The 15,800-nt window shown below is 47.0% G+C and overlaps 1 protein-coding gene across 2 annotated transcripts in view; it reads left to right on the top strand.

Annotated features, from left to right (window-relative positions):
• LOC132579392 (serine/threonine-protein kinase PAK 3) overlaps positions 1-15,800 on the top strand; it is a 123,755-nt gene that overhangs the window by 96,697 nt on the left and 11,258 nt on the right. For both annotated transcript variants that reach the window (XM_060249707.1, XM_060249708.1), the window contains 3 exons: positions 7,336-7,448; positions 11,280-11,397; positions 13,347-13,446. In XM_060249707.1, coding sequence (XP_060105690.1) covers positions 7,336-7,448; positions 11,280-11,397; positions 13,347-13,446 — 331 coding nt within the window. The remainder of the gene's footprint in view (positions 1-7,335; positions 7,449-11,279; positions 11,398-13,346; positions 13,447-15,800) is intronic.

Here is a 15,800-nt window from a genome sequence, read left to right as displayed (position 1 = left end):
CATTATGGTGGCTTGTGGGATAGAAGCAGCAACGGCCTCAGTCCCCTGGCCTGGAGGACTTCCTGCTTCTTCTCAGTAGTGGAGGAAGAAGCTACCCTGCAGCAGCTGCCCTACCAGCTAATGTCAGAAGGGGCTTCTGATGTTTCAAACAGTCAACCGTATAAAATCTGCTGTCACGTTTTTGACCTGCTGGCATGCATGGTCCTCTCCCTCCCATTTTATTCTCACAACAGCCGTGTGAGGCAGTAGGCTGACTCAGCGTAGTTTTATGGCTGAAGGAGGGATTTAAACTTGGGTCTCTCAAATCCAGGTTCAGCACATTAACCGCTGTGCCCTGTCTTTGGCCTTCCAGAGGAACTGGTTGGCCATTGTGTGAGGCAGGATGCTGGACTAGATGAGCCTTCAGTGGTCTGATCCAGCAGGGCTTTCCCGATGTTTTTAAGAAGGCCTCAGCCTCTGTTCCCAGTTGCTGGTCCTCCAGAGGAGCTGGTTGGCCACTGCATAAAACAGGGTGCTGGACTAGATGGTGTCAAGTCGGCAGATTCAATAACGAGTTGTTGTTGAAACAAAGTAACTAGTTTATTGATACTGATGCTACCGACTAGGTTGGTATTGAAAGACTAAAGATCATACAATAGAATGCAATCATATAAGGTACACTTCAAAGGGATTCTTTAGGGAGGGGCACTATGCAGGGCACATTTACACATTGATGTTACCATTTCGTTCTCAGGCCCGCTTTGGCCTTGAGCGTTTCTGGCTCCAACCTCCCCCGGTGCCAGGCCTGAGAAGGCTCAGATAAAACGTTCACATATTCCCATTTCAAAGCAACACTACATAACAAAGGAAAGGAGGTGGGGTAGGGAGAGTTCAAGCTAGCAGCAACAGAATACAGTTTGGCTTTACCCAGGATGCTTCTCACCTGAGCCAAAGTTAGATACATGCTTGACCAGAGTTTTATACAGACTTGACAGATGGGCTACTGGTCTGATCCAGCAGGGCTCTCCTGGTGTTTTTAAGAAGGCCTCAGCCCTCATGCCCTGTTGTTGGCTATCAAGAGGAACTGGTTGGCCATTGTGTGAGGCAGGATGCTGGACTAGATGAGCCTTCAGTGGTCTGATCCAGCAGGGCTTTCCCGATGTTTTTAAGAAGGCCTCAGCCTCTGTTCCCAGTTGCTGGTCCTCCAGAGGAGCTGGTTGGCCACTGCATAAAACAGGGTGCTGGACTAGATGGTGTCAAGTCGGCAGATTCAATAACGAGTCGTTGTTGAAACAAAGTAACTAGTTTATTGATACTGATGCTACCGACTAGGTTGGTATTGAAAGACTAAAGATCATACAGTAGAATGCAATCATATAAGGTACACTTCAAAGGGATTCTTTAGGGAGGGGCACTATGCAGGGCACATTTACACATTGATGTTACCATTTCGTTCTCAGGCCCGCTTTGGCCTTGAGCGTTTCTGGCTCCAACCTCCCCCGGTGCCAGGCCTGAGAAGGCTCTGATAAAACGTTCACATATTCCCATTTCAAAGCAACACTACATAACAAAGGAAAGGAGGGGGGGTAGGGAGAGTTCAAGCTAGCAGCAACAGAATACAGTTTGGCTTTACCCAGGATGCTTCTCACCTGAGCCAAAGTTAGATACATGCTTGACCAGAGTTTTATACAGACTTGACAGATGGGCCACTGGTCTGATCCAGCAGGGCTCTCCTGGTGTTTTTAAGAAGGCCTCAGCCTTCATGCCCTGTTGTTGGCTGTCAAGAGGAACTGGTTGGCCACTGTGTGAGACAGGGTGCTGGACTAAATGGGCCACTGGTCTGATCCAGCAGGGCTCTTCCGATGCTCTTAAGCCACATTGACTCTCATCTGCCCACTTCAGAGCATTTATTTGTAGCTCTGCCCTCACGTGCTGCTGTGCGCTGTGCCAAAGATAGAAGCGAGAGGGGTCCCACCGACGGGGATTTGAGTCTGGAGGAGGCAGTGACTGCAGACTGAAGCTGAAAGCCGTTCAAGGCCCTGTCGTTGCCTATGAGGATCACTCTGCCTGCCCTTGTGGCAAAAATGCGAGGCAGTTCAGGAATCAGAATCTGAAGCATTGAGTCAGTTTCTTTATAAAGAAGTAAAAGAAGAACACACAGCTGCATGGGCCAAATCCCCCAAACAAAGCATAGAATGCCCTGCAGACCTCAAGGCCGGTTTTTTATATTGCTGCGCTGGAGGTGATGATTAGAAATTAAGGCTCATCAGATTTGGTTGTTGCTGTGGCCCAGAGTGGTTTTCCTGTGGGCTTGAACCATTCCGGATGCATTCTTATACCCACTTTTTGTTTTTTTTTAATACCTGCCAAGTCTGAACTAGTGAAAAGTCTAATCAGGGTCACAGCTCCCTTTTCCTGCAATAGAAAGCGCGGAGTCAGCTTTCCCCTCCGTTTGGCCCGAGTGACAGGTTTGACTTTTAGCAAGGGGCTTTTCTTTACGCTCCAGAATCTGAATCCAGACTGTATCTTGCTTTGCTTGAAGTTCCTTCTGTAGCTCCCCCCCCCCCCGCCGTCATCTGTATGGTGGTGCCGAGCGACTGCTTTGTCCACTAGGAGAGACTTTTCAAAAGTTCGAAAACATTTCTCAGGCAAGCAAGCCTTTCGATGAATTTTAACTTTTTCCAACGGCTGTGGCCGACTTTAGAGAAAATTTTAAAATTTGTATTCCCCACTCCGCCTCTTCAGGATGGAGTGGCACCAGTGTCCTTTAATGTTTGATACATTTACGTCGCACTGTTGTAATTTTGAACTGTTGTGAACGGTTCAGACTGTTGTGAACTGTTGTGAACAGCTTTTAGGGAAGGTGGCTAATTTTCTTTCTAAATAAATAGCATAATTTAAAAAAAAAAAGTTATTAAAAACACCAATTCCTCAAACATCAATGGCAAGGAAAACCGATGATTGTCAAGGTGAAGAGCCTGCATCAGGAGTCCCCACTGTGGTGCCTGTGGGCGCTATGTCATCTGCCAACACCTTTCCTGGTGCCCACCAAGTATTTTTAAAAAGTGGGCTCCGATTGGGTATCGGAGGGCTGATTGGCTGTGCAGATTAAGGCTGATTCCGCACTAACCTCGCTCCGTGGCAGGCTTCCGTTTCTCTCCGGAAAAAAACTGTTTTTTTCAGGTTTACGCTGCGGCGTGGCAAATGGTGGGTTTTCCCCGTGCAAAATGGTGCAGAGCAGCTGGTGCGAAATCGCTAGCTTGCTCCAGAGAGAAATGGAAGCCTGGCGTGGAGCAAGGTTAGTGTGGAATCAGCCTAAAATAGTTGTGGCAGCAGCTGCTGTCATTGCGGTGGTTCTGTGTGGTTAAGTGTGTGGACTCTTATCTGGGAGAACCGGGTTTGATTCCTCACTCCTCCACTTGCACCTGCTGGAATGGCCTTGGGTCAGCCATAGCTCTGGCAGAGGTTGTCCTTGGAAGGGCAGCTGCTGGGAGAGCCCTCTGAGCCCCAACCCCCTCACAGGGTGTCTGTTGTGGGGGAGGAAGGGAAAGGAGATTGTGAGCCGCTCTGAGACTCTTCGGAGTGGAGGGCGGGATATAAATCCAATATCTTCATCTACCTCACAGGGTGTCTGTTGTGGGGGAGGAAGGGAAAGGAGATTGTGAGGCGCTCTGAGACTCTTCGGAGTGGAGGGCGGGATATAAATCCAATATCTTCATCTACCTCACAGGGTGTCTGTTGTGGGGGAGGAAGGGAAAGGAGATTGTGAGCCGCTCTGAGACTCTTCGGAGTGGAGGGCGGGATATAAATCCAATATCTTCTTCTCTCTCTATTTTTAAAAGTAACTTCTGTTGTCTCCTGCGCTTGGGCTTCCTCTGCATGTGGGTGTCTGTGGCTCCACCTCCTATGGAAATATCCCATGTCAGAATTCCCCAGGCACTCGCAGGCTCCCTGCCCTGCATGAAAGAGAATGTTTTCTTTGTGCATCGGTACATGAGCTAGCTTGGCTTTTATTGGTGCCTACCCAAACCTGCTACGTTGCAAGGGATACATTGAAAAATCAATAAATGTGCCAAATACATGATTATGGAGAAAGAAGAGCATGTGTTAGTTAGGTAAGTTGTCTGAGCAATGATAATAGCGGTATTATGTGAAAGGGATAATGGAGCTGGGGGGGTCCCTCTGGCCATGTGACGGCCCCCATAGCTCAGCTCTGTCAGTTCTGACCTTGCATCTCTGCCACAACCGGTATACCTTATCCCCCCCCCCCCCCCGCAGTGTTGATTCGCTGGCTGAGCAGATGTTCTAATTAACGCCATCCCCACCTCCCCATGTAGTTGATGGGTGGTCTCATCACTGAGATTCCCCAATTAGCGGTTTCAGAGAGGCTAATGATTCTGAACACTTGGACAGAACCTTTGATTTGCCAGTGTGTGCTGCAAAATATTAATTAAAGAAGGATCACAGATCAAGACCTGGAATTGGGTTTAGGTGACAAGGAGATTGAGTGACCTTAATCAATAAAAAGAAGCATAATTAGACTGAAGGTCAAAGGCCTGTCCTTTAACGATGCAATTATGTGAACTCCGTGTCAGGCTATGCATCCTTTTACAAGTTGACCGAAGTGTGACCCAGACCACAATTGGTCCATGCAGGGGATGAAGGAGGCCTTTGAACTTCCCTAGTCTGCCAAAGTTGAGTTGTCACCTTAATGTTTGTGCCCTTCTCACAGCTATGGAGAAGTCCTGTCTAAAGGTCAGGATTTTCAAGTGTTAGAAAGAGGAGGGCAAAACGTAAATGCACAATCCAGATCAATTAATAACCCTGAGAATTTTACTGTTGAATTCCACAAAAACGTTTATGGCATTGTTAACATCTTAATCACATTGGCTGCCAGTGCAGTCTTAAGCAGAGTTACACCTTCGTAAGTCCTCGTGTGCTCTCTAAATAAATAAAACTTGGTTGGTCTTAAAGGTGCAACTTGACTCCTGCTTTGTTCAACTGCTTCAGACCAACATGTCTACTTACCTTTGTAAGTCCATTGAAGTCAGGGCACACACCTACTTACGAGTGACTTTCAGGTATGCAGTGGCCTGTCAGCTGCCAATAGTTTTTGTAAGAGCTGCAGCTATTAGAAATCAGGTCCAGACACCAGACCATCAGATGTTTCAGAGGTGGAAAGAAGGGGACTTGGATATTTGTAATATGAAAGATTTCAGTCATCACTGCAGGTTAGGGTTGCCAGACCACCCCCCCACCCCCATGGAGGCAGGGGTCCCCCACTGCCCCGCCACCAATCAGCTGACCGGTGGGGGTCAGGACTCACCCAAAAAAGAGGGAGATCCATGCGATTGTATCCGCATCACTGTCCATATAACCTGGAAGTGACGTCACGTCTGGGTCATCAAGGCAATGCGCTGGTGTTTGAAGAAGAAGATATTGGATTTATATCCCGCCCTCCACTCTGAAGAGTCTCATAGTGGCTCACAATCTCCTTTACCTTCCTCCCCTACAACAGACACCCTGTGAGATGGGTGGGGCTGGAGAGGGCTCTCACAGCAGCTGCCCTTTCAAGGACAACCTCCGCCAGAGCTATGGCTGACCCAAGGCCATGCCAGCAGGTGCAAGTGAAGGAGTGGGGAATCAAACCCGGTTCTTCCAGATAAGAGTCCGCACACTTAACCACTACACCAAACTGGCTCTCCAGTTGGGCAGAAACTTGACAGTAGAAGCCAAATTTACTATAGAGTTTTCCCTCAAATACCAGAGTGTTGTCCTGACATCACTTCTGGATCATGTGGTCAGTGACGTAGAGATGTCACTGCATGTCAGATGGGCCTCCCTGCTGCTCCTGGTGAGTCTCCCCACCCCCTGCCGGCTGCTGGCATCCCTACTCCAGCTACACACGGGACATATTGCAGCATGCTATACAGCATATTCATTGACCTTGTAATATAGTTTTCACTGGTTTCTAAAATCACTGTTAATTGAATATTTTTTTAAAAAAATCAAAGCACAATAGACACACCCTGCTAGCATCTAAATGCTCAGAAATGTGACATTGTTTTTAGGTGCTATCGGTTTATTTGCTGTCCCGTGCTATTGGATTGCGTTCCTTCACACCACCATAATCTGACTTGAGCCTCATTGAGAAAGGCAGGCTGTAAATAAAGTTAAGACATTTAAAAAAAAAAAAATCCTGAACAGTTTTGGTTTCATGGTAGTTCCTGAACACCAAGATAGAAGGTGCTGTTCCAAGCCATTGGGGCCACCACAGAGAAAGCCCTCCACTGACCCACGACAGACCTTGCAGTCCGGCAGGTAGACACAAGTGAGAATGAGTGCACAGATGTTCATATGGGGAGAGAAACTTTAAGGAGTGCAGGTCATGGGCTTGGATCCAGAGAACCAACTGAATTGAGCATGGAAACACATGGGCGTTCTTGCGAGAATAGATGCAGCTCTGTGCAGTCACTATTTTGATAGGCAGTGGAAGAACAGTTTCAGAGCAGTGGGGAAGGGGGGGGTGCTTGTGGGTCTGCATATGCGTGTGTTTGCCTGCATGTGCCTGAGAAATGAGGACAGTTGGAGCATATGAGACGCTAAAAATTGTTGGTACTTCGACGGACAGAAGCAGGGGTTTTCAGACCATTTTCCATAGGAAAATGGGGCAAAAATCTATCAAAAAGATGGTCGCGCTACAGAAAGTATGCGAAACTTTCATTTGGCGACATGATGTTCTTCTTTTTGATCAAGGAATGCAGTTGCTTTTTTAAAATCTTGTTTTCAGTTCTTAAAGTCTCATGTTTTATTTGTGACCAAATGCTACCTGGGATGTGCATCCAGAACCCTAGCTGAAGGGGGAGGGGAGCTGGGGGTAGCAGATGCATAGTGGAGATCACAAGGGGTTAAGCACCCCTTCCCCTCCACCACCTCTCTGATGCAGCTCACCTGTTCATCCTGCTGTTTTATGGAGGCTCAGATCTGTATCCATTGCAGAATGCATATTGTTCCACCATACATGAACCTGTGCCCTTCAAGTCCTGCGAATTAGGGTTAAATCAAGCATAAGGCATGCTCATTTGCTTCAACCCGGCTGCTCTCAATTATGGATAAAGTCTGGTATTTACAGGGAAGGAAAAAGAGGGCTCAGATCTCTCACCTCGCCCGCCTTTTGGCCTCAAAATTGGTCTTGCCAATCTCAGGTGTGTGCGTGGCTGGGCAAACGGGACGGTTCAGTCAGTATCCCACTGTTCTCAACCTCCGGCTGCCCGATTGCCCCCAGCGCATTCATTTCTTGCCTGTTGCCCCGGCCTTTCTGGTACTGACGCATCCTCGTGCAAAATGTTGTTTCAGGTGGCCATAAAACAAATGAATCTCCAGCAGCAGCCCAAAAAGGAATTAATAATTAATGAAATCCTGGTCATGAGGGAAAATAAGAATCCCAACATCGTCAACTATTTAGACAGGTAAGTGACGCCCCTGTTCGTCTTCTTTCCAAAGCGTTGCCTGCTCTCCCTTAAGGGGCAGTGTCACAAAAGAGGGCTCAGACGCCTGTCGCAAGCTGTCTGCGTTTGAGACCCACGTTAAGCCGGAAGGACGTCTTTGACAAGCCCAGATTCTCCTCTGAACAGCTTCAGTGGGGGTACCGGGGTGGGGGGGGGAGGTGATTTGTAACGGAGAAATAGCAGGCAAATAAATATTTGACCCCTCTCTCTCCACCACCCCGCCCCGCATTTGCTTTTCCCTTGCAACTTAATACACGCACCCCTGAAATCCTGCATTGGGAAAAGGCTTACAGTTGAAAAGTGGCAGACAGGGTGGATTAAGCATTTGCGACTTCTGCACTTTTCCCTTTTTATCTGTTTTGCTATTGTGTGAGTTCTATTCCACCTTCTTTCCCAGAGCCCCGAAATGACGACTGTTTGGTAGGATCCTGGATTCTCTGACCCAGGCTGTCCAATGAATACAAAGGCCTTATACCTGGGTTTGCATTTACCTTCTAATGTAGAGGTCTCTCTCCCCACCCCACCCCACAGCTCAGTGCCCAACACCTTCCCTGGTGCCCAACTAGTATTTGTAGAAAGTGGGCATGACCAAGTGGGGCTTCTTCCCAGCAAGGCTGCTGATTGGTCATTGGAGTATTGATTGGCTGTATCAACTGCCATCACAGCACAAAGATCTTCACTGTGTAACTGAAGAGGAGCTTGAGTAGCCATTGTACAGCTGGCTCCCCGTCCTGCGGCGGCCATTTTGTGGCTGCGCCCACCTTGCTGTGTCAGTATCGCACAGGGGGAAGAAGGTTGGGAACCCCTGCGCTATCTAGTACACATAAATGTCCACAGTCGAGGTTGTTAACATATTGTGGTTGTCAGGGGCAGATTAAGCCATTTAAATGGCCCCAGAGCAAGCCAGGCAGCCCAGGCAGAGATGGGGCCACTCAGCTTGGAATGTTCCAGCAGTGATAAAGCTCACCTTTCCCCACTTTATTGCCAGCTGGATCTGAGCTGAGTGTCACTCGCAGGGAACATAAGAGCCCTGTTGGATCAGACCTGTAGTCCGTCCTAGCATCGTGTTCCACACAGTGACCGGCCAGGAGCCCTGAAGGATGGAGAGGCCAAGGCCCTCCTGGATGCTGCTCCCAGCACTGGGATTCAGAGGTTTGCTGCCTCTGTAGATAGAGGTTCCTTTTTCACAGCACGGTTGGGACCTCTTCTGTTTAGTACGTTTTTATGCCACGTTTCCACCCCATTAAGGTCCCCAAGGTGGTGAAAACTAGAGATGTAAAATTCCCAGAAATTTTGAAGCTTGGAAAAAAACCCATTTTTTTCCTGGTTTTTTTTTGGGGGGGGGGGGGGGATTGAAAAAAATGCTACATTAAAAGCAACATTTAAAATTATATAGTAATTCAGTAAAAACACATATGCATATAGCAACAGATCCCGGGAGGAGACCAATAACCATTACTGGGGGTATTCCAAATGTTTTTTCGGAAAAATTGAAAAAAATGCTGCATTAGCACTTCTTTTTTTCTTTTCCAGATTGAAAGTCATTCTGTTACTTTAGGAACATAAAATATGACTATGGACAATTACGGTATACTTAGCATGAAATTATCACAACTAGCATATTAAAAATATAGTGTATCCAATTATTACAAACAGAATTTTCTTATTAAATAATATTTATTTGTAATTGTAACAAATGGAGCAACACTCTCCTGAACTGTTTATGTGGAACAGACAAAAAAATCTCCACAAAACAGTTTTTAAAAATCCAGAAGTAACAATTATTCCTATTCCCTCTCAATGAATGGGCCTGACCTAGAACTTGCTTGTCCTCAGTGCACAGAAATTAGAATAATCTAATCTCCTTTCAGTAGGGCTCATGCGGGAGAACTTCTTGCCAGATCGTGAGTGGAGGCTGCTGTCCCAAGATAAGCCGTAGCGATAAACCATAAGGCCAGGGCCTGTGGTGCAAAAGCATACTGATCTTGTACCGCCTTTGAAGAAACTCATCGAGATTAACAGATTCCCCTGAGAGCACTGAGATCTAGCTCCCAAAATCTTTTAAAAATCCCTGGACCTAGGGAGGCCAAATTGAAAACAACCCGAGAGCAGGCCTTCTCAGTAACGGCTCCTCACTGGTGGAACCAATTACCAGTGGAGGTTCGAGCCCTGCGGGACTATAATCAGTTCCGCAGGGCCTGCAAAACCATCCTTTTTCAAATGGCCTTCAAGACTGAATCCTGAAATGACATCCAGCCATCTGATATACATCTGATATGTCTTGCATTATAGCACCTTAATTGTAATGGTTTTAATTAATTAATTAATTAATTAATTAAATGTATTTTATTGTATATTGTATTGCTGTAATCATGGCACCTTTCCATGTCTGTGAGCCACCCTGAGCCTGCCTCGGCGGGGAGGGCGGGATATAAATCAAAATTATTATTATTATTATTATTATTAAGAAGCCTGTTGGCGAAACACACAGAACATTTTCACCGAGTAATGAAATACATTTTTATTCTATTTTGCGCCGTCAGCCTTGGGCTTATTTTTAAATCTCGTAGTGACTTGTGCAGCCCTTGTATTTTCTCCCTGGAGTAAGTCTTGCCATGTAACTTGTGGTAAATGGGATGAAATTTCAGGAGACTTTTGACTTGCCTTGCCTAACTGACGGCATAGACGGCCTGGGCTAGCTGGATCTCGTCAGATCCCAGAAGCTTCCCAAGGTCGGCCCTGGTTGATACTTGGGTGGGAAACTCCGTGAAGTCGAGGGTGGCTACACAGAGGCAGGCATTGCCAAGCCACTTCTATGCAAAGGCCACCCTTGACCGTCTCTTGCCCGTGAAAACCCTGCGGGGTCCCCATGAGTCAGCACCAATTAAGAGGAGACGGATTTAAAAGCTTCTCACATGTTCCATTTTCTCCAACATTTGTTTCTTTTATAACGAGGAACAGTTTAGTGTTTCAAAAGTCAACATTTTTACGTCTACAAACTCGGCACAGTCGCAAAGCGCTATATGGTTTGGTGGTTGAAGCCCAAATCCTGGCGCCATTAATGAAGGCTGCTCGACCTGAGTTCCGCTAAGCCAAATGAATCTTGCCAGCTGTGAGCTCTGGCCTCCGTCTTTGCAGATTCAGGGAATTTGCAGGAGGGTGATGTTTCTCAAGACCCCGAGGGGCCGCCAGCCGTGGCTGGTGGGCTTCATTCAGTTAAGCAGGTTGTAAATTATGCCTGCATGAATGGCAGTTCTCATTCCACATATCTATTCATATTAGACCACCAGCTGTGATTATTTTCCAAGCATCTTCGAAGGTCCAGAAATTGATTTCGATCCTCTGGTTTTGTTTTCAATTCGCTCTGCTTTGGAGACCTCTTAAAAGGCTGGTTCATTCCAGCCCTTGGGAGACCAGTTTTAGTCATGTAGAAGAAAAAGAAGAGATTGGATTTATACCCCACCCTTCACGTGGTGTCTCAGAGTGGCTTACAGTCTCCTTTCCCTTCCTCTCCCCGCAAGAGACACTCCGTGAGGTAGGCGGAGCTGAGAGAGAGCTCTTTCGAGAACTGCTCTTGAGAGAGCAGCTATTTTGAGAATTGTGACTGACCCAGGGTCACACCAGCAGCTGCATGTGGAGGAGAGGGGGATCTACACCAAACTGTGAGGTAGACACCCAAAATGGGCTTGAAAAAAGACTTCCAAATCCACTTTATGGGGGCTCCTGAGTTCCAGATTTTGGTAGCAATGCTTGTCTGCACTCATATAAATAACTACTTACTTAATGTTTCAGTTATCTTGTAGGTGATGAACTTTGGGTAGTAATGGAGTATTTGGCCGGGGGATCTTTGACGGATGTCGTTACAGAAACCTGTATGGACGAGGGGCAGATAGCTGCCGTCTGTCGGGAGGTAAGAGATCTCGTGCCATAACTTGCCCTGCAGAAAGACCTCCTTGTTGTATGTTGTCTTCCTTGGATGTGGTACATCTGCTGCAAAGCAGCAGAGTTTGGGGGGGGGGGGGGAGAGCATTTCAGTCGAGACAGTTAGGTTAGAGGAGCTAGATTTGGAAAGTCTTACTTCTTCATCCAGGAGGGGGTGGTAAGAACATCAGAGGCTCCTTACTGGATCAGACCAGTCATCCGTTGACTCCAAAATCCTGTTTCTCACACTGGTCAACCAGTTGCCCGAGAGAGCCACATGCAGGTCATAGAAATCAAAGTCTTCCTCAGGGTCACCTCCCAAATAATTCAGAGATTATAATGCCTTTGGACGTGGAGGTGCCCTTTAATGACTGTGGCTGGTAACCATTGATGATCCCGTCCTCCATGAACCCTCCCTTGAATACGTGCTAGTAGCCATCACTGTGCGTACTGCCAGTAATGGAGAGGTATCAGTCTTGTACCCTGCCAGTCAGAACAAATCGTTCCAGAGCCAGTCAGAAGGATTGGGGCTGGTGGGGACAATGCAAGTTGCCTTTCCCTGCGAGTCCTCGTGGGTCCTCCTCTCGTTTTGTCTGTTTTCAGGCCATTTTGCCAGAAAAGCAAGTCCCCAAACAGTCATGTTGTTCGGCTGCCCCGATGACAGTTTTTAAGCCATCCGTTCCAGGTTGTCCCCAAACTTTTCGTTTCAAGGGTTGGTGATGCTGCTCCTCAAGAAACAGTTTTGCTTCCTCCCTCCCCCCCCACCCCAGAAGGTGGAAGAGTGCTTGTCCGCTGCTCGTGTCATAAAACATGATTGGCCCAGGTGGGCTTCTGTTAGCTTCCAGGTGGCTCTGGACAGGAAGTTGCTTGTGCAGCCACCCTGCAGCTCTGCCCTATCATTTTGCCAATTTCAACAATACCGCTGAAAATGTTCCAGGTGGCAAGTGTGATGGACAGCTAACGGGATAAGCTTAAGGGTAGAGGAAACATCCGAAATTGGGGCTGCAGGTTTGGCTTTGAGGTCAGCTGGGAAAGAAGTGTAGAAAGAGGGGGGCTGTCTCGAATGCCTAGAACCATTCTTGCCTCTTCTCAAATAGGCGTTCCCCTGTTGGGTTGGGTAGGAAGAAAGCAATTTTGCAAGAAGCAAGATGCATAGCAAAGTCTGAAGACTGACTCCTGGGTCTCTTGAAGACTCCGTCCCAGTACAAATCACATCAAAGTTGTGTTTTAACAATTTATTAATAACACATGGTTACAACATTTAATTAACTTTTGTTATACTAAACCATATGATATTTCACCCCCCCTCCCTCCAATATTGACTTCCCCGAAGTTATAAATTTCCAGTTAATTCTAAAGGTACCACTAATCTATCAAAATGTAATACTGTTGATTAATACTAAAAAATTATCCAATGTCTTTTTACGTTCCACTCTTTCTCCATATATCCTTTGAATTTCTTCCACTCCTTTTTGAATAAGTCTAAAAAATCACATCAGCGTTAATATTGTCTCCTCAAACTGGCAGCAGCTCTCCAGGGTCTCGGGCTGAGGTCTTTCACATCACAACTGCCAGATCTTTCCAACTGGAGATACCGAGGACTGAAGCTGGGACCTTCTGCATGCCAAGCAGATGCTCTACCCTAGAGCCACAGTCCCTCCCAGTGTCTTTTAAGAGTACTTGTCCTGTCGTTTTTATATCTCTTAATAGCCAGAGATAGCGACGCTTCTGGTCAGAAATGAAGGGAGCCAGGCCAAATGCCCCCCTTGCTTATTTGTTATTTTGAAATCAGGGTGGGGCAGTATCCCGCCGTGATGTTGAAAGGGAGAGAGTCGTAGGCTGCCGCGCTGCTTCCCCCTCCATTCTCGATGAAGTCGCTCGTCAGTCTTCATTTGTGCCGTGCTCTTTTTTTATATTGTATTTTTTTCTAACGAATAGTGCCTGCAAGCCCTGGATTTCTTGCATTCAAACCAAGTGATCCATAGAGACATCAAGAGCGACAACATTCTTCTCGGGATGGACGGATCTGTCAAACTCAGTAGGTATTTCCCTGGAAGGCTCCATCCTTGCCACGGCTGTTGCGACGGCTCCCCTAGTCTTTGCCGGCAGCTCTCCGGAGGGAGTGATGTAATCTTTGCTCCTTCCCACCCGCCCACGAAGGTTCCTTTGAGGGCAGATGTGGCACCAAGGAGCTCTCTCAAGCGTGATTAGCTTTCTGGCTCTGCATCAGTGACGGAAAGTGGCCACAGAGCCAGGGGTGTTTAACTTCCGATATGAATAAATCCCAGAGCAATAGCGATATTGGTTGGTGGCAACCCCACAAAGAATCTGGAGACCTTAAAGAGTGATGAGCATATTGTGGCACACGTTTTTAATAGGCTATGTGTTTTTCTTTTGTATAGCAGCCTTGTATATGTTTGAGTTAATCTTAATTCTTCAGCCATTTCCGTATTACATATGAACATGAACATATGAAGCTGCCTTATACTGAATCAGACCCTTGGTCCATCAAAGTCAGTATTGTCTTCTCAGACTGGCAGCGGCTCTCCAAGGTCTCAAGCTGAGGTTTTTCACACCTATTTGCCTGGACCCTTTTTTGGAGATGCCGGGGATTGAACCCTGGACCTTCTGCTTACCAAGCAGATGCTCTACCACTGAGCCACCGTCCCTCCCCAAAACATATGAACACATGAAGCTGCCTTCTACTGAATCAGACCCTTGGTCCATCAAAGTCAGTACTGTCTGCTCAGACTGGCAGCGGCTCTCCAGGGTCTCAAGCTGAGGGTTTTCACACCTATTTGCCTGGACCCTTTTTTGGAGATGCCAGGGATTGAACCTGGGACCTTCTGCTTCCCAAGCAGATGCTCTACCACTGAGCCACCGTCCCTCCCTTACCATCTGTCTCGGCAAAATTTTCAAACAACTAATCTTTTGTGTCGCTGTCCCTTAAATCCTTGCCGATTTACAACTGGGGTTGTTGTCTTCTTTCTCTCGTTTTTTTTGAACCCAAGAAATGTTGCATGGGACTTAGCAACCATTTCACAACAGGCTTTCAGATGTTAATAATACAACAGATGAGATGCTGCTTGGGTTTGAGGTATCCATAATGGGTTCCCCCGTTTTCTGGGTGGCGACACTTGGGAATTCGTAGCCCAGGCTTGTTTTGCTCTGATAACTAGTGACCCTTCTCAGCAGGTGTAACGCTAGAGAAATCAGTTCAGGGAACAAAGTGGAAGGGCCATTTTCAGGGAGCAAAAAGTTTGCTGTACTCATTAAATACATATTTTAGAAAAAGAAGGTACTCCGGTTTTTCATGCAAATGATAGGGTCTTTAAGACGTTGTGATGGAAAGCTGGGTGTGTGAGACGAAGAATGCCCGCTATCCTATATAATCCTTAGAGTAATCCCTGCTGTTCAGTTTTATTCGTACTCAGCCATTTCCCCCCAGGTTTATATGGGAGGTCATGATCCAGCCAAAATACACACTTCAGAATTCCATTCATTGATCTTAGACTCATAGAGTTGAAAGGGACCTCTGGGTCCAACCCCCTGCTCAATGCAGGAAATTCACAAATACCTCCCCTACACACATACATCCCCAGTGACCCCTGCAGGCTCCATGCCCAGAAGATGGCAGCAAACCTCAAGGATCCCTGGGCAAACTGGCCTGGAGAAAAATTGCAGCCTGACCCCAAAGTGGAGAACAGCATTTCCCTGGGCGTTTATGAAAGGGCCACAAGAACTAAGCATTGATGCAGCCCTTCCCACCCCCCTTCTCATGATCTGCCTAAGTTCACAGGATCCGCATTGCTGTGAGATGGCCATCTAGCCTCTGTTTAAAAACCTCCAAGGAAGGAGAGCCCACCACCTCCCGAGGATGCCTGTTTCACTGAGGAACTGCTCTAAAACTGTCAGGAAGTTCTTATTTAGTTGGAAACTCTTTTGATTTAATTTCAGTCTCTTGATTCTGGCCCAGCCTTCTGGGGCAACAAAACAATTCTGCACCATCCTCTATATGACAGCCTTTCAAGTACTTGAAGATGGTGATCATGTCTCCTCTCCAGGCTAAACATACCCAGCTCCTTCAACCTTTCCTCGTAGGACTTGGTCTCCAGACCTGTCCTCTGGACACGTTCCAGCTTGTCTAGATCCTTCTTAATGCCCAAAACAGAACACAAGACTCTAGCTGAGGTCTAACTAGAGCAGAGAAAAGTGATACCATCACTTCATGTGATCTGAACACTATGCTTCTGTTGATACAGCCCAAAATTGAATTGCCTTTTTAGCCACTGCATCATAACAGCTGACTCATGTTCAGTGTACAGTCCACTAAGACCCCTAGATCCTTTTCACACATACAGCTGCCAAGACAGGTCTCCCCCCAATCCTATA

Source organism: Heteronotia binoei, chromosome 11, assembly GCF_032191835.1.
Source record: "Heteronotia binoei isolate CCM8104 ecotype False Entrance Well chromosome 11, APGP_CSIRO_Hbin_v1, whole genome shotgun sequence".
NCBI lineage: Eukaryota > Metazoa > Chordata > Lepidosauria > Squamata > Gekkonidae > Heteronotia > Heteronotia binoei.
The sequence above is the reverse complement of the archived record's forward strand: the minus strand, read 5'-3'. Positions and strand labels throughout refer to the sequence as shown.